The sequence below is a fragment of the Hyaena hyaena genome, unplaced genomic scaffold, assembly GCF_003009895.1.
Source record: "Hyaena hyaena isolate Hyena2069 unplaced genomic scaffold, ASM300989v1 scaffold_1527, whole genome shotgun sequence".
NCBI classification, from domain to species: Eukaryota; Metazoa; Chordata; class Mammalia; order Carnivora; family Hyaenidae; genus Hyaena; species Hyaena hyaena.
In genome coordinates this window covers 194,630-215,864 of record NW_024082165.1, presented here as the reverse complement: position 1 = coordinate 215,864, position 21,235 = coordinate 194,630, and the positions used below count along the sequence as shown (strand labels likewise).

The 21,235-nt window shown below is 45.6% G+C and overlaps 1 protein-coding gene across 4 annotated transcripts in view; it reads left to right on the top strand.

The window, feature by feature from the left end:
* Window positions 1-361: 361 nt before the first annotated feature.
* TLE1 (TLE family member 1, transcriptional corepressor) overlaps window positions 362-21,235 on the top strand; it is a 90,726-nt gene continuing 69,852 nt past the window's right edge. For 3 of the 4 annotated variants that reach the window (XM_039224061.1, XM_039224059.1, XM_039224058.1), the window contains exons 1-4: window positions 362-1,641; window positions 2,456-2,556; window positions 4,002-4,065; window positions 4,178-4,222. In XM_039224061.1, the coding sequence (XP_039079992.1) occupies window positions 1,618-1,641; window positions 2,456-2,556; window positions 4,002-4,065; window positions 4,178-4,222 (234 nt within the window). In that variant the 5' untranslated portion in view covers window positions 362-1,617. The remainder of the gene's footprint in view (window positions 1,642-2,455; window positions 2,557-4,001; window positions 4,066-4,177; window positions 4,223-21,235) is intronic. The other variant, XM_039224060.1, reaches the window with a different exon arrangement.

The window sequence follows — 21,235 nt, the reverse complement described above, 5'->3', positions numbered from 1 at the left end:
AGAGCCCGGGAGGACGCGGCTGGCGGAGGAGGGGTGGGGGGGTGGGAGGGGAGACCGAGGAGACGGCGGAGATGGAAGCGAGCGGGGTGGGAGAGGAGGGGGAGGACGGTCCGTCCGGTGCTCTCCTGCCATAGGCTCCGGGGACGCGTCGCGTCAGCGCCCCACGTTGGGCGCGGCGCACGCGATTGGCTGGCGCGCGCTTCCCCGCTCCCCCCCGCCACCGCCCGGACCCACGTCCCCCGCCGGCTCTGCGCTCCCGCCCCCCGCCCGCGCGGGGCTGGGCGGGGCCGGCGCTGGTTAGCTCCGGAGTGTGAAACCGCGTGTTAATGTAACCGGCGCGAGAGGCGCGGGCGGCGGCGGCGAGAGCGGCGGCTGCAGGAGCAGCAGCTGCGGCGGCTACCCTGTGCCCCGCGTCCCTGAGGCAGCCGACTGCGCCACCCCCACTCTCTCACGGCCGGGCGGGACCCGCGCCACCAGCCCGGACCTCCGCCGGCCGGCGGCGACTTAACCCCCGCCGCGACTACTCCCGACCCGCCCGCGGAGTTTGCCCGCCGGGTAGGGAGGCCGAGCTGCGGAGCGCACTCCTGCCGTTTCCCCCACCGTCTCGTGGATGTCGCCCCCCGGGTCGTGAGAGAACTTTGCAGCGGGCTGGAGCGCCCTTTGCGGAGAGGGCCGAGGAAGGGGCTCGGAGGAAGAGTCCAGAGCGGCCGGCCCGGCCGTGCGGGGCGAGTGCGCGCGGGGCGCGGCGCCCGGATGCGCCCCGGGCTCGAGGAGCAGCGAGCGGCTGCGGGACTACCCTCCGTGGCGTAGCCCCGCCAGGCCTGGAGGGTTTGTGCAACCGGGGAGAACACCGAGTGTCGGTCGCACGGGCGTGCCGAGCCGCCTCCCGGCGCGCCCTCCGCACTTTCCCCGCCTCGTCGTCATCCCGCGCTCCTCCGCCCGGGCTGGGGCTTCGGAGCGCCAAGCGCGCAGCCTCCGCCGCTCCCCGGACCTCGCTCCTCGCCGCCTCCCGGGAGCCCTCGAGCGCCTGGCCGGAGGCGCTGCCCGGCCCCGCAGTGGTGGGTCCCTAACGTCGCCAGGTTTGTTTGTGTGGGGTTAGCCGGGGGCGCCGGGCCACCTGCACCTCACCCGCGGCCGGCGCCGCGGGGAACACCCGGAGAGGAGGCGGACCGGGAGAAGAGCGAAGAAAAGCCGTCCGCTTGGATTTGTTTGCCCCGGGAGGGTGCCGCGCACGCGGATCGCCGAGGGGAGTGCGGCCGGAATCACCGCGCCCCCACCTCCCCGCCGGGGCGGCCGGGGCCCGCGGGTTGGATCGCAGTTCCCGCGCCCTTTTCTCGGGCGCCGGCGTCACCGCGCAGGTTCTTGGTGCAGCCGGGCCCGGGGCGCCCCAAGATGTGGCCCTGAGCGAGGGAACCCGCGGCGGCGGGAGCCGGAGCAGCCGGGCGCCGAGGGGCCGGTGCGTCCCGCCGAGCGCGCCTGCGTGCGTGGTCAGCGCGCTCCCCGCGCTCCTCGTTTCTGCCTGGCTTCTCGGCGAAATTCTCCTCGGCGGGATTAAAGTTGGAAATTGAGCGGAGAATTGAGTTGTCCGGAAACAGAGCTGCGGCCGCCGCCAGAGCGATGTTCCCGCAGAGCCGGCACCCGGTGAGGCGCCGCAGGGAGCTGGTTGGAGGAGCTGGGATGGGGGGGTGGGAGGTGGGGATGGGCGCTTTTTCCGAGCAGTGGGGAGACGGGTCCCTGTTACATTTCTGGAGGACTCCCTAGCTTCTAGGGGTACAAGGCTACGTAGGTCCCGGACCCTCTCCTCTTGGGCCTGGGAGTGAGCTGAAACTATTTCCCCCTTTACTCTGGGCCCCCTTGGAGCTGACGTCTAGACGGGGGGGGTGGGGGCGCCCGGGGAGGCTGGGGTTCCTTTTTCGGAGCGACATCCCCCCCCGGACCCCCCGCCTCCCTGAGGCGGGTAGGGCGCCCCCACCCCTTTGTTTCTTGTCTCGCCTATTTACATGTCAATGCAGCCCCCGTTCCGGCGCGCCTGGGGATGGCCCCGGCGATTCTGGGAACTGGGAGCGTTAGGGAGTTGTTTTTCTACTCTGATCCCTGGGGTCATTTTCGCTCCCTTGGGGGAGGGGGGGCGGTGTCCTCGATGACAATTTGGCCTGGTCTTCCCCGGCTGCCCGGGAGCCCCTGTCCTTCCAGTCAGGCGACCTGGGTGCACGTACTGCGACCCGCCCTGGAGGCTGGAAGAAGCTGCGAATCTCTTTGGAGGCTCGAGATCGGGCGAGGGACCACTTCCTCCCTCCGTTAAGTGCAGAGCAAACTCGAGTTCAGGGCTCCGTTTCCTGCCACTGCTAACTTTATTTTTTGTTTATGTCCCACCCACTTCTCCGTTCTCTGACTCGCTGTTTTATCTGTCTGCCCGCCCTCTGGTCCCTCGATTCCCCTCACTGGTCGCCCCCAGACGCCGCACCAGGCTGCAGGCCAGCCCTTCAAGTTCACTATTCCGGAGTCCCTGGACCGGATTAAAGAGGAATTCCAGTTTCTGCAGGCGCAGTATCACAGGTGCGTGTCCGACCGCGCTGGGCGAGCAGTAGCCCAGGGGCAGCCCGGTGCCCCTTCTCGCCCTGCCTGGTGGCGGTGGCGGCTGTACTTAGTACTTGCGTCCAGGCGGTGGCGTGTGGAGTCGCAGTTAAGACCTGTCATTCAAGTTACCCCCTTTCCAGGTTCTTCCCGGGCCGCCTCTTCTCTAGTCTCCTCCTCCTACCATTGTTTCCCTTTTGCCCGTTTGCTGCTGTTCCAGGGAGTCTTTTTTCGAGTATTTAGGAGTTGCATGAGAACCGTCAATATTTGCGCTTCGTTTATTTATTTTGTAACAAACTGAGCTGAAACCTTGGTTCAGTCGATGCCCCAGCCCTGGAGTGCAGGTTTAGGGAGCCAAAGCCAATGTTGAAATCGCTCTTTGCCATATTAGAGGATTGGGTTGTCTGAAGCAAAGTCCATCATGGAAGGCTAGATGCTGATAGCTGTGCCCATCACTGGTGAAGATGGGGGTGGGTATGTGTAGAGTAAAACTCCCCTGCTTGGGCGTCATTTTTGGTTGGTTCGGGTAGGATGAGGGATTTGAGTCTCATTTATATACAAGTCTGTTCATCTAATGAGACCTACTTCAAGAGGTTCATAAATGAAAAATGATTAAAAAGCACCCCGTTCATAGTGGATTTTCCAGAAATGTTAGTGTCTTCCCTTGTTTCTATGAAGTTTTAACTGTTTAGAGTTAAGAGATAACTAATGACAGTTTTTATTTTTGTCCTGCTTGAGAAAAAGCACACAGATGCTTGGGTGTGAATTTTTTTATTTTGTCAGAGGCTTTCTGATTATTGACCTTTTGTCGGCTTGAAGATCATAATCTCTGGAACTTGAGGCATACCTGCCCACTCTGTGTTTACCAAGCAAGGAGGACTTCAAACCACTTTATTGCAGCAGCTACTTAACATATTTTGGCAGGGATTTAAAAACCAAAGGTTTTAAAATGGACCAACAATTGTAGAAATAACTTTATAAGTACAGTTTTCAAACCTAGAGACTATTTGCATTGGCAAAGGTAGTACAGTCTAGGTCTGAGGCTGAGAATTGTGCAAAGAAAGGCCAGATTTTGGTGGAGTCCAAAGGAGCAAACTGGTGTGGGGAAGTAGGAGTGAACAGACGACCGGGAGGAGGAATTGGTCTTCTGGGAAGGTCAGAGGTCTTGACAGATATTTCATTCTTGGCATCTGACCAGGTATACAGTAAGAAGGAGAAGAATAGTAGCTAAATGGATAATACCCTATACTGTTCACCTTATCCCTTTTCCTTACTAAATGCAAGGACAAAGCTTTTGGATGTTTACCTAGATACTTTATGGCTTTTCCAAATTGGTCTGTGTTTTTATTTGAAGTGCAAATATGTGAGGCAGATGTTAAAACAAGTGACATAATGTTTACATTAAGTTGCCTGTTTTGTTTTTGTAGCCTTAAATTGGAATGTGAGAAACTGGCGAGTGAAAAGACAGAAATGCAGAGGCACTATGTGATGGTAGGTATCAAAGATTATCCTTTTTTGCTTTTTATATAATATTAGCAAGTATATGTTCTTAACATGACAAAACATGAGTTAATGAAATGCTTGATATTTCTTCTTTTTGCAGTATTATGAAATGTCTTACGGATTAAACATAGAAATGCATAAACAGGTAAGCTTTAGTTAAATCTCAAGTTGAAATGAGAAACCAGTGATGATTCTATAAACCTGGCTTTATTCTCAGTAGTGGGGAGGGTTTGTATGCTGGTTGTCTGCCTTGGTTTCCCTTCCTGTGAATTGGTGACAGTGTTTTGCAGCAAGGGTTGCTTTTTGACTATTATGGAATCTTTAAATGACTAGGTGAGAGGTGCTTTGGAAATGTGAACTAACCTGTTTATAGACTGATGGAAATTGAGTCTCTGAGTTGACTTTTCCACCTGGATAGATTTATTCTCCTCTTGAAAGATCTGGGTATCCCGGAGCATTCTGGAATTCAGAATATCTTATGTTTGGAATGCAGTGTGGGCCTTTGGGGGAAAGAGGGATATTTGGGAGTTCCCTAATCAGGTTAAAAAAATGTATATGACTAACTGAGGTTCTTTTTGTGCTTTGGGATTGCATAAAATGACACTCAAGCTTAGTGGCTTATTAGCAAACATCTTTTTGAAAAATTCTTCAATTGATGCAGATATGGAGGTGAAAAAGCATTCTTTTATGGCCACAGCATATGTTGGGAGTCGCTTCAGTCCTAGTGGTTTTAAAAGCATGAAAAGATTAGTGACTGGAAAGCTCTCGCTATGACTATGAGTTTGCAAGTTCCCATAAAATTCACACTTATGGCTACTATAATGGTGTATAAAAAGAGTATTGAGCTGGAACAAGGCACTAAGGACCTCATAAGAGAAGAAAAGCTAAATGATTGCTCAGCCCAAAGGACCCTCGATTGAGTAGTCATTGTCTGCCAAAGAAAGCATTAATGGCAGGGTGTAAGTATTCTGGAGATATGCTGACATTCACTTTTTCATCAAGACGCTGGTACAATAAGTCTTTTAGAAATCGATTGCCTCTTAAAAAATTATCATCAGATGAAGTTGCACAGTTGGACACATTTCAAAGTGCAACAATACAATTCTTACTTGATGTATATGTGCTATTTCATCTCAGACCCTTGTTTCATTAAATTAAAGAGCATGGCTGACCGGCTGGGGCACAGTGGAGAAATTGATTAGTTCAGCCTTCAGATCTTCCTTATATTCAAAGACTTTCATTAAGCAAGTGTGTTTCAGAGTTGAATTCTGCTTTTGTAACTCCGCACTCTTTGATTTTTAATTCATCATAGATTTCATAATGTTAAGTTACCTTCTTGTATATTAGATCTGTTCTCAGATATGTTTTTGGAAAGAGGTAGTTAAGTTCAAGGCCCTTCATTAATAATATAATTGGGCCTTTAAAAATGCTGATTTTATTCTGATTTGCAGAGTTGGTAGCCTAGATTATGTTGGGCTTGTGCCTTTGTTTTTTGTGTTTTTCAATGGCTAGTGTCTGGTTGAGGCAGTTGTAACTTGTTGATAGTAATTGGGCAAGAAGATGTATGGTCATTTAAATGAATTATGGAAATAAACTGGGTGAAGAGTTGTAACCTGCCACTTTTTTTTAAGTTATCCTAAAGGCACATATTTTGCTGACAAATATTGTAGAAGGGTAAGAGGAGACTGAGCTTTTTCTTAAACTCATAAACTCAAAGAATTTAATAACTTCACCAACTCTTTTACAAGGAAACCCCACCTTTGTGAGATGCTGTATGCTGGTGCAGGATTTATTGGGGAGGTAAAGGAGGTGTATAATTCTTCTGGGTTCCTGTAGGTTACGTGACCTTTTTTATTTATCAAGTAGGAAAAAGGAAGAAGGGGCGAAGAGGGTCAGGAGCCCCGTGGTGTGAAAATAGGTTTCTAATGAGTTTCTATACTCTGTTGGGCATTTGTGGGTATATATTGTCCATCCATGAACCAGTATGCATTAATAATATGCTGTGTGTAATTGGCTCAGTAATTTGAAAAATGTGAAAAGCTGAGAGATGCCATGTTCTTCATGGTAGGGTATTAAGTCCCCTGAAATTCAGTTTATACTGTAAATGCTGATAGACCCTTAACTAGAGTGGTGTGCAAAGCAGTACTATAATTCAGTTTAAAGTGGCCTTACATTTGAAAAACATCCTTCTGAATGTCACACATTAATAATAAGTTCTGAGGAGGCATTTGGTGCAGCTAGTAATCATAATTCTTATTAAAACTGGTGACGTCTGGCCCCCAGGGTGTAGCCAGGCTCAAATTGATGCTTTTTGCCGCCTGATCACCAGCATGGCCTAAGTGCTCATTATATTGTAGAGAGAGCCTTTGGAGCTCTCATTAGATTTGACAGGAATTCTCTCTGGGGGGAAACTGGGCATTAGCGAGACTCCTGACAGGCTGAAATTAGTCCTGCTTTATGGCTTATAACCAAATGCTAGCAAGGCATCATCAGGGGACGCAAAAAATTGTCATTTCTGACAACATCTTTGTTATTGAAAAAAACGCAGCGATGGGGAAACTTTCCGTGGAGAGAGCTTTAATGTTGTTAAGATTTGTCTGCAGTGTGACTACTCTCTCTCTATCCACCTTTCAGCGGGTTTGTCGGTGGAGTGAGTTGTAGAGATTTCCGTGTCAAATCTCACCACTGACTTTTCCGTCGGGAAGTTTTAAAGTGGAAGTGTGTCCAAATCGAGAATGGTATAATTGTGGTTTCCTTACTTGGTTTTGTGCCCACAGTCCATGTTTATGTTGTGTCAACACTTCCTGATAAGCCTTCCCCTTACTTTCCCTGCTGCCATTTGTGGCTGGTTACTGAACAGTCAGCGGACTGGGGATGGTAATGGGTACTTAAATTTTCTATTGTAGTGCGAAGACAGATTTTTTTTTTCTTTGAGTCTTTTATAGATCATTGTCCATCTCTCCAGGTAGATTGTAAATTTTAGGTATATCTATACAGGAGAGATGGAGACATCTCATGAAACATGAGGCAGTTCTGATACCACCAAAGTGTTAGGGTACGTTAGAAAATAGCAGGTTAATGTGAGTCTGGTTGTTTTGAGGGCTGTGCTTAGTGTGTTTGAAGGTGTGATCTTTAAAGTTTTGTTTTCTGTCATGTGGTATTACCTCATTTGATAGTTTTGGAACAAGATGCACTGTAAATACATACATAAGCTTGTTTATTCCACTTGTGTATCTTTTTAGTGTGCTGATAAAGCCACGCCATAAGTTGTCTTTAGTGGCGTGAATTTGTATGGTACTTAACAGTTTTGAAAAGTGATTAGCCCTATCCTGTGCGGTAGTTTGGGTAGGTGTTTTGTTCTGCCTGCAGCTCTGGGAGTGTGTTCAGAGTTTGGGATTTGTGATGCCCAAGTTTCTGTTGAAGCTGGAGTTTGGGTCCCCTCATCCCTAGAATTTCATTCCTTTACCCACCCTGGTGCCATTGGAGAATGAGGCCAGTGATAGAGTCACCCTTGGGCCTGTGGGGTGACCCAGTCTGCCTGGCTGCGTGTCTCTCCTGTTCTCTCGCTCTTTGTGCTGACAACATCTTGATACACAATCACATCCGGCCTCAGTGCATGTTCTAAGAGTTCATGAAAATTCGCAGTCCCGACTGGTCTCTGGAGATCACTGCCATGGGTCAGTAGAAAGTTGTAGCCAACCGAGCAATACTATCTGCAGGTTAAAATAGGTCTAAGAACAAAAGAAAATTTGAAACTGTTGTCAGGACTCCTGATTGAGGCCAAGTGCACAGCCAGCGAGTGTGATCAGTCACTTTATCTCTCTGGGCCTCTCTTCTTCTGAAGAGCGGGCAGAGTGAGCACTTGGGGCTCTCCAGGGCAGCCAAGAATTTAAAAATAAATGAAAGGACCAGCTCTGGAAGGAAAGAAGTATTCTGCAGTGCTGGTTGTGGGGTGGGGAAGGAGAGGAGAAAGAGAAAAAACCAGATGAGAGCCTAACCAAGCTTCATGTGATGTTTCAGCCAGCGCGGTGTCTCAGACCCCATAAATTTCAGAGTGGAAGTACTTTCACCGTTTTGATGTGTGCTTTAGAGTTTCTCTTAAAAAGTAAATTGTTCTCTGGTAGTGTTTTAAAAGTGCTTAGGTGGACCTGTTAAGGGTTCACCTGTGGGTTAATCCCTTAGATGTGACTCCTACTATTTGTCTGAAAGTCTTACCTTTCTTCCTGCTTTTTAACCATGTGTGTTTTCTGTCTACTGTTTCTCACTTTGAGATTTTTTTTTCCTAAGTCCATGTCTCAGAATGGGAAAAGACTAGCTGGAGTACTTGTACTCAGAGGTGTTACCAGGTGTTAGTAACCTTGTGATACAAAGGGAGCCGCTGTCATCAGACTGGAGTGGTCCCCAACTTCACTTTAGTAGGCAGGCTTGCCCTTGATAAGCATCAGTTAAAAGAGAGAAAGCTCCCTGTGTTTTTAGAACCCACATTTTGAGGCACAAGATTACCTTTGTTTTTTATCAGCAAGCAGGGTGATTCCTCCCTACTTTCTGTCACCCTACCCCACACCTTCAACAGTTGGCTAGTTCAAGGTTTCTGTCCAGAGCCTGGACGAGAGTGAGGTGAGGGATGCGCTTACTTTGGGCACAGAATTTAAGGGAGAGGTCAAAAAACATAGTCCTTAAGATAAAAAATATTTTTAAAGTTCAGAATTAATGTCAAAAAACTGTGAGGAATGAGGGGTGCCTGTGTTTTTCAGTGGTTAAGTGTCTGACTCGATTTCACCTCAGGTCATGGTCTCACGGAGCCTTGCATTGGGCTCTGTGCTGGGCCTGTAGCCCGCTTAAGATGCTCTCTCTTTTTCTCTCTCTGCCTCCCCCCTCCAAAAAAAAACCCCAACAACAACCCAAAAACAAACTCTATGAGGAACAAAATATGTGATCTTTATTTAGGATGGCCGTTGGTATAAAATACAGTTCATTTAGGAGACTTTGATTAGTGACTGGGTGAGTCATTGACTAGTTGCCTAGGCCTCAGTTTCCCTTTCTGTGAGTGAGGTTAGATGAGGCAGGTTCTCAAGTACGGCTCCTCCTAGGAGAGGAGAGTCATCCCTCCGGACCTCACCCCAACCAGTGTTCTAAACCCAGTGCTCTGTGTCCACTGAGGAGAAACTTTAGCCAGAGGGCTTAAGGTGTTCCTCCAAATAGTGTTTATTAAGAAACAAGAATCTGTTCCTTTAAATTTTTTTTTAAATGTTTTATTTATTTCTAGGAGAGAGAGAGAGAGACAGCGTGAGCAGGGGAGGGTCAGAGAGAGAGGGAGTGACAGACTCTGAAACAGGCTCCAGGCTCTGAACTGGCAGTCAGCACAGAGCCCGATGTGGGGCTCGAACCCACGAACCACGAGATCATGACCTAAGCGAAAATTGGACGCTTAACCGACTAAGCCACCCAGGCGCCCCATGTTCCTTTAGCAAATATTTAAGTAAATCTTCTTGTGTGGTAGTTAAACTAATGATATATTCAGTTTTTGGCTCATGGAACCATTTTAGGTTTCTATAGATTTTGAATCTTTGTTCTTCTGCTATTAAATATTTGTGGTCTTCAGGAGTGGACTAAATTGGAGGAAACTAAGAAACCGACCAGGCTTCTCACAGGCTTGGGTTGCTCCTACCACCCCCATCTCCGTTGCTTACTGTTACTTCAGATTTTGGAAAAATTGAGATTTTTCAGAATCATCTTTAATGCTGAATATTTGGTATAATTATTTTTAATTAAATTTTAGGCAGTTTTATAGGGTGGCTTATTTGACAAGAGTAGGCATTTATAGACGGAAAACAGTCCTCATCAGTGGGATTGGTGAGTTTTGTAATAAGAAATGCACCATGGTATTGTTCTATGACTGTGGTTTTTGGTGTTTTGAGTTAGAGAGAGAGAGTGTGTGTGTGTGTGTGTGTGTGTAGATGTGGATACTCATGTGGGAGAGATTTTCCAAATTTCTGAGGCATAGCTTGATCTGAAAAATGAAAAAAATTTACACTGAAATTTTCAACATAAATTAAGATATTGTTATTCACTTGACTTAACAAAAAATGGTTTCTAAAATTGTTTGCAAAACTTTGATATTCACGGAATCGTTTATAGACCACCCACTTGCCATGCATTTTATGACACTGAGGAATGTTGACACAAAGTATTATCGTATAACCTGTGAATTTGCACATACCTGTATTTCATTATTTCACATTTCAGGTTTTATTTAAGTTTGTTTATTTTGAGAGAGAGAGAGAGCGCTCACGCGCACCAAGCATGAGCAGAAGAAGAACAGAAAGAGAGGGAGAGAGACTCCCAAGCAGGCTCTGTGCTGTTAGTGTGGAGCCTAGTGCGGGCCTCCATGTCATAAACTTTGAGATCATGACCTGAGCTGGAATCAAGAGTTGGACGTTTAACCTACTGAGCCACCTGGGTGCCCCTCACATTTCAGTTTTTAATCATTACTGAGTTTAGTTCTGTTTACCTGCTTTGAAGGAACATGAAAGCAACTGGGAACACGGTTTATGCCCTTTCCCCATATGTTCTCACACAAGGGATTACTAACAAATTTTAGTTTTTCTAGAAATATTATTTGCTTCTTATATGTCCTTTGACCACAAAATGTTAGCCACAAAAGGGTAGGGTGAAGGTCATTTTGGGTATAAGGAAAAGATTGGGAGGAAGAAACAAACTGAGGATTCCATCCATTGAATTTAGTTTTTCATCTGCCAGATAGAGAAAACCGTTAGGTGTGGTGTGTGTATATCCCTGCACAGGCTGGAGAGGTAGAGTTGTGTGTACAGCTATTTCCAGTGTACTGGTAGATATTCATTAGGTTTTCATTATTCACTTGGTTGAAGTGGAATCAGTTTTTGAGAATGTAAAGTGTGTTTGAGCTTTGCACGTTCAAATCATACAATTTGTGCAAGCAGCACTGTACTGGGTTTGGTATTAGTGCCGTTATTGGTCTAACTGGATTATTAGCCTGTGGTATTTTGTGCAGTGTGTCAGTAAAAAGCTTAAGTATATCACCAGACTTGTACTTACAAATTTATGTTATAAATATATTATGTACTAATATGTTGTATATATTTGTAGTAAGTGGAAATTTTAACCAGAAGGGTTCAAATACAAGTTCTCACATCCGCCATGCACCCCATTGGCATGTCCTGTGTACCCCTTGGGTACGTGTACTCTAGATACCACCAGCTTATGCCCACACGCTCACGACTCCAGCCCTGGAATGGGAGCATCTTTAAAGTTGCAAAGGCAAAAACCCTGTTAGGGTCTCTAGGTATTTTGGTTGGTTTGTCTGTTCTTTCTGATTTTGACTTTGCACTCCGGTAGTGGCCTCTTTGCCCATCACTCACAGCCTTGTGTGTCTCCCCCAATCCGTGTCCTTGCTAGTCTTACCGGGTCACAAGTCTTTTATTCCAGCCAGTGGGTCTTCTCTTCGTGCCTAAAAATGTGTTGTGTCTTTTTGTGTTTTCTTTATAAAAAGTCCAGGCCTTTTTGTGAAGCTTTTCATGGCCTTCCTCAATATCCTTCAAGGTCTAGTTCAAATAACAACACTCATGTATACTTCATGGCCTTCCACGACAGCTCCAACACCGGCCTGTCACACCACTGATTTTCGCTCCAAGTTCTGTAGTCATATTTTTTTCATGTGTGTCTTTTGTTACTCCCAACTAGGCTGCAGACTGTTTGAAGCTTGCATTCGAGACTTCCCTCCTTACCCTTCCCTGTGGGTTATACCGAGGGGATACTTGTTACGTAGTGTTGAACGTCCTTCCTAGGGAGGTGCTACTTGTAATCATTGCAGATCCTGAACCTGTATGAAAAGTAGATAGAAGTTGCGTGGCAAAAAAAAAAAAAAAAAAATCCCACACGTTTTTATACACAAGATAGCTTTTTGCCCAACAACTTTGGCCGTTTGTGGACATCTTATGATCCTTCAGTAAATCTGTGGAATCCAGATTAAAAAATCTTATATGAGCACCAGGCTGGGTCCTAATGCTGAAATTCAGAATGAAAACTATTTGAGGAGCCTGAGTGGCTCAGTCAGTTAAGCTTCCATCTTCTGCTCAGGTCACGATCTCATAGCTCTTGAGTTCGAGCCCTGCATGGGCTCTGCTGACAGCTCAGAGTCTAGAGCCTGCTTTGGATTCTGTGTCTTCCTCTCTCTGTTTTACCCCCATCCTCCTCCTCCCGCTCCCACTCTCTCTCTCTCTCTGTCTGTCTCTTTCACAAAAATAAATAAACATCAAAAGGAAAAAAGGATGAAAGCTGTTTGATATCACTAGATGTTTTACAGGACTTCAGTTATCACGTAGCCACTTTTGCTCAGTTGTTTTTCTTTTGGAAAAGTGATTTATAGTCAGAATATCCAGAGGCTTTTTAATGGGGAGTTTCATTATAGTGATATATTGGGGTTTGTACTGAGGAGAAGACAGCGAAAACAGAAATAGTGTATGGTTGAGGCCTGGGTTTCTGTGTGAACTGAGTGTGTGTGTGTCTCTGTCCCTGAAGCCACTGCATGTCTCCTCAGGATGACCACAGCCCCTAAATAGAGTTGGGAATTAGTTGCTTGTAATGTGTTAAGTGTAAAGGTATTTAACTTGACTTAGTTGCCAGATTTATTAATAATAATGATCATATCCCTTGATGATTTACTTTCGGCCTTTACATGGTTCCTTTGCCCCACCAGACATTTTATTATGAAGAATTTCCTTTTTTTTTCGTATTTATTTTTGAGAGAGGGAATGCCAATGTGTGCACAAGTGGGGGAGGGACAGAGAGCTAGGGGGACAGGATCCAAAGTGGGCTCTGCGCTGACAGCAGAGAGCCTGATGCAGGGCTCAAACTCATGAAGTCAGATTCTTAACTGAATGAATCATCCAGGTGCCCCTGGAGAATTTCAAATATACAGAAAAGGGGAAGGAAATACACAGTGACCGCCCATGCTGTTCCCACCTATATGATCCCAGGAGTCTATAAATTAGCATCCTATGATATCTGCCTGTCACATAATCTTATATAGAGATTTTGCTCCCCTCCTGCCAATAGATAAGCGAATAATTCTGGAAAACTTGGAAGGATTTGTTGGAGGGCAAGGCATTTCCTTAGCTTCTTGCCCTGTTTTAGGCTGGTAGATGAAGGGCTTTTCTTCAAGTACATTTTAAGAATTCCATCTCAGCAAGTGTTTACAACATTTTATAGAATTTTCTCCTGGACTTGCCCTTTTTGTTTTGGCCTGGTTGTATTAGGGTGATCCACCATTATATGGTGTCAGGGAGCTTTCTTTTTCAGCTGTCACCTGGAAGTGGAGATTTGCACTTAACAGAAGAGCCAGACTCCCCTTCTCCCCAAGCCCTGCTACTTTTTAGTCCTTCATAATGTACCTTCAATATGCCATCAGCATGTTTGCAGCGGGGAGTAGTTTTAGCATTGTTAGTAGGAAACTGGGAAATAACTGTGCTAAAGGACTCTGATCTTGAACTTTGTGTGGCTGGAAGCTGTCCCATTAGAAAGTTTAAGTTGGCCTCAGGCCGTGGGTGGCACAGGAATATGAAGTGCCAGAGAACGAAACTGCTTTGAGGACCTCAGCGCAAGGAAGAGGCTCTGTAAGGCTGGGCCCTCCAGGAGCACAGCCTTTGTCTCTCCTAGGCGCCCTCTTGATGCCTTGAACAAACAGCCGGTCAGAGCCTCTTACAAGTAAGGTGACCAGCCAGTGTATTGACACGCACAGACACAATAGAAAACTGCATTAGGAGGCGAGCTGTTGGGATTTGCAGTAAATATATTACAGAACACAAGTGACTTGCCGATACTGCTTGTTTAGCAGTTTGCAAGGGCAATGGCAGTATGGATTTTTGAATTAGAAGGGAAGGGCTGTTCTTTCTCTGTGCAGGAACATCTAGTTGATGGCTGGGGAGAAAATTGATTTAGAGAACAAAATGCAGCCTCCTTTATTTGTGCCATTTGAAAGGCTTCTATGGATTAGTGAGTGAAAATAAAAAGGTCGTGTTCGGTTTAGGAAAGGAGGTCTTAACGTTGATCTGCATCTTGGTCTGGCACGGAGAGAAGAAGGGTTGAGCCATTGGGATGGAGGAAGGGTATCCAGTCTCCAAGCAGGCTGCTGCTACAGGTGCCCTCTCGGTTCCCAGTTGTCTTTTTCAGCGCTTTGGATTTCAAAAGTCAGCATCTCTGGCTGATTATTATAGGGTAAGCTGATTTGGGACATCAGAGTGAGCAGTCACGGCTCCTGTCCATTGAGTGCCCATGTGCCCTAGGAGCTGTAAGTCCTCCCAGCCTCATTTTCCGTGGTTATTTATTATTACTACTTACAAAAGAGAAGACAGGCTGGTGGGATAGGGGATGGCAAGAGCGCCTACTCCATGTAGGGTAGTTCTCGGGAGTAAGTGAGTTTCTCCTGCAGGAGCAGTTTCATTGTTGCGTAGGCACTCTGAGGGAGTGTTCTTGAAATTGATTATCTGAATACATTATTGGTCCCTTTGAAACTATACCCATTACTGGAATTCTAGGCCATGTTTCCCTCTTGTTTTTCCAAAGCCCAACAGCTTCCCTCCTCCCTACATCTGAATTACTCACTTCTTCTTATTTCCCTTCAGTTACAAAAGTTTTTATTTGTTTCCCTCTAAAATCAGAAGAATTTATCCTTAGGCTCAAAAGAAACTTTTTTTTTTTTTAAGTGCCCCTTTGGTAGCCTCTGTTGTCTAAGGAATCTAGAGGAATTAAAATGCCTTATTCTGGCCAAGCAGCAAAATGTGCCCTTGCAAGGCAATAGTCTTAAGTATTTAATACAACCACCAGTAAGAATAGAGTTATGTGGAGTTTTTTCATTTAAGGGGTTGGAGGAGGAGCAGAGAGGATTTGGTTTACTTTGTGGAAGTGAGTTTTGACCAAAAAAAAAAAAAAATTATTAAAAAAAAAAGGATGAGAGGTGCATTTTAATTTTTTTAATGTAATGTGGAAAGTTCAGCTTTTAATTTGTCATCCTGACAAAAAGGGAGGTCAGAATTACCAGATCAAGTTGTTGCTGGGTTCAAGAAGGAAAAAGTCACCAGCCTTGGTGAAGTATACATATCAGATCAGTTTTCGTTTTAGCTTCAGTAGATACTTGTGTTATTTCCTCCCGGGACTCCATGGGCTTGACATTATGTGGACGGTTACATTCACAGCTGCTGCTTATGTGCTAGTATTTGGGGAAGCAGGAAAAAAAAACGCACAGGGGAGGGAGAAAGCAGGGTCCTTGGGATTAGAAACACTGGAAGATTAGGCTATTGGCTCTTACTGCCAAGCACGATGCAGTCAAAACTTCTTGGTTGTCATCATAAGTGTCTGAGATAGAGGAGGGCACAGTTCAAATTGTGTTCCAGTTGTGTCAGTACCTGCTCTCACAGGTACAGCCTTAATTCAAGGCTCGGCCGCCTGCTGACCTCTATGTGCTGAGAAGCCCCACGTTGCTGTCTTTTTGTGTTGAGCTTGAGAAGCAGTCCTTAAGTCCTGAGTATCTGCAGGGGAAGCACCACGTTCTCCACAACCCATTCAGCATGCCAGTTGGCCTGGGTTCTGCCGCTGGCTCTTTTACAGTGCCCGGGCCATGAGCTCCCCCCGCCCCCGCCAGCGGAGCCAGTCTCCTTGCACAGCTACCCAAAAGATTGGAACTGGACCACTGAAATGTATCCAACTTCTGTACTTTTTAGCTGACTGAAGGCCAGAAGCATACCACTAACTCAAGAGGGGAATTGCTGACCTTTGAATCTCCTAAGAAATCTGTGTTCCTTAATTGACTTACCCAAGATGAGACCATACTCGTACATTAAATGAAGCACAGAAAGGTGTCACATTTTGACTACATGCATGGCTTTCTCTAAGGTTACACAGATTTTTGAGTTAAGGTTACACAGATTTTTGAGTTAGTTGTTGAATTTTGTAGTCATTCTTATTTCTTGACTAATGCATCAAATATGGCTTACCCACCTATAGAACCCAGACAGATCAATGTCAGTGCACTGACATTGTTTTGTAGCCATTGTTTTGGTCATCATTTTATCACAAGGTCAGCTATCTCCAAAAAGCTGTGGTTTTGATTTTTATTTTTTCTGATTAGCTTGTGGAATTACTCTTGTCAGTTTCCTTCCAAGTACTGAAATTGCTCAGGGTTTGTGTGGAATGAATCCCAATTGTTGCTTCTCAAATTAAAACCATATAAAAGGGAAGGAGCTTTTGAGTAGACTTTGCACTGTGAGAATATTGGTATTGACACCATTTATAATTTGGAGTATAGTTTGAAGACCAGATTCTACTGTTTGTCGCATACTGGTTAATATGGCTGTAAAGAGGAGATGAATGTGGCTACTTTTCCAAGTCTATTACTCAGGAGGACTGTAAATTTGATTGGCTGTTACAATTCTAGCAGAATCATTCGATTTGAGAGCAATAGAAAGATAAGATATCCAATTACCCAAATGATTTGCAGGGTTAGCCAACGTTGTCATGGAGACACGAGTTGGAACAAATTAAATTTTAAGCAATAAAATAATCTTAAAGCCCGTCTGGGAACAAGAAAATTTGGCAGTGGCACTTACCTGAATTGAATCTTAGCTTGACACGATGTTGTTTGACATTGATATACTGTGGGGGCCTAAACTTCTATATGGTGCAACATTACCTTAAAAAAGTAGCTCGGCCAAACCAGTGAAGGGGGGTTGGGTATTAGTATAAAGTCAGGATATTAACGTTTATGCCATGGCTTAAATGATAATTAGGCTCTGGGTTCCCAGGAATATTTTGTATTTAAGGATTGCAATGCCTTAATAATGATTAAGCAGCATTAATTGGACACTTGGAAAAAAAGATTTATTTCGTAGCAGCATGCTGTTTCTGGAACTGCTGCTGTTCCTCTTTGTGTGTGTGCTTGCAGATGTAATAGAAATCGTGTGGATGTCTTTTGGTGGGGGCGGAGGTGTAAGTATGCATATATTTGCATGTACAAACAAGGAGATTTTGGCACATGCCCCTGCACTGCAGAGGATTCTCCGTATTCGTTAAAATTTCTACTTTGCAGTGCCGCTTGCAGACTGGAAGATTGCATTCCAAACTTTAGCCGATGGCCTAAAACCTGAGTAAGCATCAGTCTGGGGCTTTGGAGGTTATTTCCCCTTATTAATGTATTGTTTAACTGGTTCCTGGCTTGTGCCGTGGATTTGGAAACAGCCGAGTGGCCCAGAAGGAGGGAGGGGAGAGCCTTTTATCCACATGTCTATTAGACAGATGGAGATGAAAATTGGTCTGAGGTCAGGCCATTTGCAGTGTTCTCTCAGCCTTCGATTTTCCTCTCATCCTCACCACAGATCATCTCAAATGATTCAGTAATGACCAAAAGTGCAACATTGACCTTTATTCCCTGGTGGATTACTGTGTTTCACAGTCCAAATGGCAGGAAGTCTATTCTGTTCTTCCAGAAGGAGCTCAGCATTATCGAGCCAGCCCAGCCCGGTGGGAACCAGTGTAACAGAATACAGGGCTCAGTTTGGTTTCTGCTGCTCTGGGAAACGAGAATTGACATGTCCCAAACCCACATAATGAATGAAAGGTTATCTGGGATGCTTTCACAAAACACACATGAGCATATAAATTGATTTGTCCATTTGTAAAAGAACTGGTGAGTTACAGGAGTAGTAACTTCTGGTGGCCCATGGCTTATAACTTGTTTTCACTCTCATGGCCCTTCTGTGTAATGCTTCCTCAGTATAGCTTAGACAACACAGTGACATCATAATGCTGGATCATTTTCAAATTACAAGTTGGCGCAACAACTGGGTATAAGGGGACTCTGGGTTTTTCTTTGACATGCTTTTAATTATATATATTTTTGGTCAATCTGTGTAACCCTGAATAAATGATCTCTCATGCCACCCTCCCCCCCACCCAAGTGGCTTGATTGTTATCTTGAAGAGTTGGTAATTATTTTTTTTCTTGCTTAGATTTTTCTGCAGATTGTATTGTGATGCTATGGTCAGGTTTTTTTTTTTTTTTAAGTAATTTAATTTATATTTAAAATGATATTCCTGTTTGCCTCCACCTGCATAGCTGAGTAAATACTCTGTGAATCTTTAATACACTAGTGAAGTCTGTCATCTAGAATCCTTGTACTTACTGTCTTCTAAATATCTAAAAGCTTTTGCAAAAGGAGTATGCATTGAAAATTTTCACCAGCATCCCACATTTCATTTTAATCATGATCTAAGATGCTTTTCAAGAAAATAATTTGTGGGGCGTCTGGGTGGCTCAGTTGGTTAAGCGTCCGACTTCGGCTCAGGTCATGATCTCATGGTTCATGGGTTCAAGCCCCGCTTTGGGTTCTGTGCTAACAGTTAGCTCAGAGCCTGGAGCCTGCTTCAGATTCTGTATCTCCCTCTCTCTGACCCTCCCCTGCTCACACTGCCTTTATCTCTCTCAGAAATAAATAAAACATTAAAAAGAAAAAAGAAAATAAGTTTCTTGACTGTTGATTTCACTGTGCACAAGTTCTTTTTCTACTTCAGTGGCTTCCAGTCTGTGATGCCTTCCCCTTATCCCCGTACCTACTGCATTCTGGAGCTTTGTGGGTTTCTTGGATGTGGATTGAAAAGAGAATCCCAGGTTCCAACTGAGAAAGGCCAAGAACCTTGTCTTCCTTCCCAAAGTACCACCTTTCCAGTAGCTGAGCCTGGGAGGAATAAAACCCAAGGGTGGGACTTCCCGATTGAGACTGAGTTTGGGGCTCTGAAGGCTTAGCTTGGGCGCTCCCCATCGCAAACCTGTATCTGACTTGTGGCCGTTCTGCTGCCATGCCACATGGCACTGATTGGCGAGGCCTCCCAGTGGGGTAGCTGCTTTCCCTAATGAGTTGCTTTGGAAGAAGAATAGCAGCTGTCATGCATGTGTGTGGGTCATTCAGCAGCAGCATGCTTTTAAAGTTCTGGAACCCCTGGCTCATGATCACCCCAGGCAGGAACTTCCTCTCCCACTCTCTGGATTGGCTAAAGATTCCAAACTGTTTAGGAAAACACCCAACGCCCAACTGTTTGTCCAGTGATCTCCAAACAAGATGTGGGGAACAAGGAAATGGTTAATGTTAAAGCTAGTGATGACTTGGGCTTTAGGTGCCTAATGTGCAGAGTTGTTTACTTTGTCGTGATGGAAGATGTGGAGATCGTGATTCTAGACAGTTGGAAGTCAGTACCAACCAAAGACAGGTTACTCAGGCCTAAAAGGTAGCTATAATGGAAAAGAAATGTTAATATGTTTTATTGGGAGGAAAATTATGTTAGCATTTTTGAAAATGAATAGTCTCCTAAACCCCGTATTCAGAAGTAACTGGATTTTTGCATCTTCCTGTGCAGTCCTTGTCTTTACATAGGCATATTTTATTTTCGTAATTATAATTTTAACTTTCGTGCCAGGATGATGTAGTCTGCTTTTCCTCCCACTAACCCTGCTATTGTATGATATTATCTAATTTCTCATGAGCTCCGTAGTGACTAAGAGCCGTGAAGAGGGTGAAAGGTGTGGGCTTACTCTGGGTGTGTTCCAGGAGAGGCTTGTTCTCTTTCCAGAGCGAGAACAATAGGTGGTGACTTCATGGTCGTGTTCTGTGATTCACCCTGCGGAACGTCTCTTGAAAACCTTCCGTGGCTTAGCAGTGCATTTTCCTTTAAGGGCCACCAAAAGCTGTCTTTTTCCATCACGGGACAAGTCCGTACGATTTCATGTGAGCAGCGCTTGCTGAACTACTCTGTTAACAAGGGTTTCCGAATAATGGAAAAGTGCTATTTGGGCCTTGAAACAGCTGCGATGTTTTGTCAAGGATGCATCTTTACCAAAATGACAAATTAAAGCCCAAATGCTCTGCTTGGCAACAGTTGGGTCAAAACATTTAAGTCATTAATTAGAAGGAACTGAAGGGGGAAAATTTTTACACAAATACACAGTGTTGCAGACTCAACTTCATCTTGGAAAATGCAACTGAATTCTTAAAAAAAAAAAAAAAATGAGGGCAGCCCTCAAGTGGGGCCTGCCAGGCTTGTCATTTGCAAATAAATCAAAAGACCATCATTGCAGGACAGAGAACCAATGAATAGAGTTGCTTTGTCATTCTTTGATGGGCCCCACACTCAAGCCTGCTATTAAAAATGAATGCATTCAAGAGGCTCTGCATTAAGAACATAAACAATTAAGGGCACTTGAGTTGCTCTGCTGAGAGCTTTCTCCGGAGATGCAGGCCCCTACAATCTGCCTCACGAGCAGCCAGAGAATGGGAGCAATTAGTGTTGCTATCTCCGCCCTGGCAGCCTTCAGCAGGGTTCCCCCCCCCTTCCTTTTAACCCCTCCTTGTTTTCAGAGAACCCGTGAGTGTGAAAGATGAGCAGGGGGGAAAGGATGGAGTATGCGCCCAGTTGGAAAGGGCTCAGGTTTAGAACGCGGTAGGAGCTGCCAAGTGAGGGGGAGGTAGGACATAAAAGTTATTATCTGCCAGTAATTGGTGACTTCTGTTCTGATTAATTGAGCCACTAAAGGGTTTCTGTCATCTGGTACTCTTTGTTTTGTTTTAATCATAGGGTTTAAGTAGGGGCGAGACTACATTGCCAGGGATGGAATCATTTAAATGAATATTGTTTGAGGTTTCCCACAGTAGGCAAATGTGCTCCAACACCCCCGGGTTGTGTTCTTGCCTTGCTCTTGTTTGGTAAAATTGAGCGGAGAATGGCGCCGTGGCTTGTGGCAAGGCCTTGGGGGAGAGACGAGCCTCGCCTGACCTCCCTGCCTACTTGTCTCTGACCCCAGGCAGGTTTTGCTAACCTTTCAGCCCCTTCTCACCGGGAACCTGCACAGATTGACAGGCGTGAGAGGGCTGATCCGGGTTTGTGCGCTAACACAGTCGCTGCAGCCCCTGGTGGACCAAGTTCTCAGCGTGGGGTCCCGGTCCAGTAGCTGCAGATCATCTGGGAACTTGTTAGCAATGCAGATGCTTGGGCTGCAGACCCCTGGACTGAGTCTGGGGGGTGGAGCCCGGTCATCTGTGTTTTAACAAGGCTTTTATGTGATCTCGCTGCACCCTTAAGTT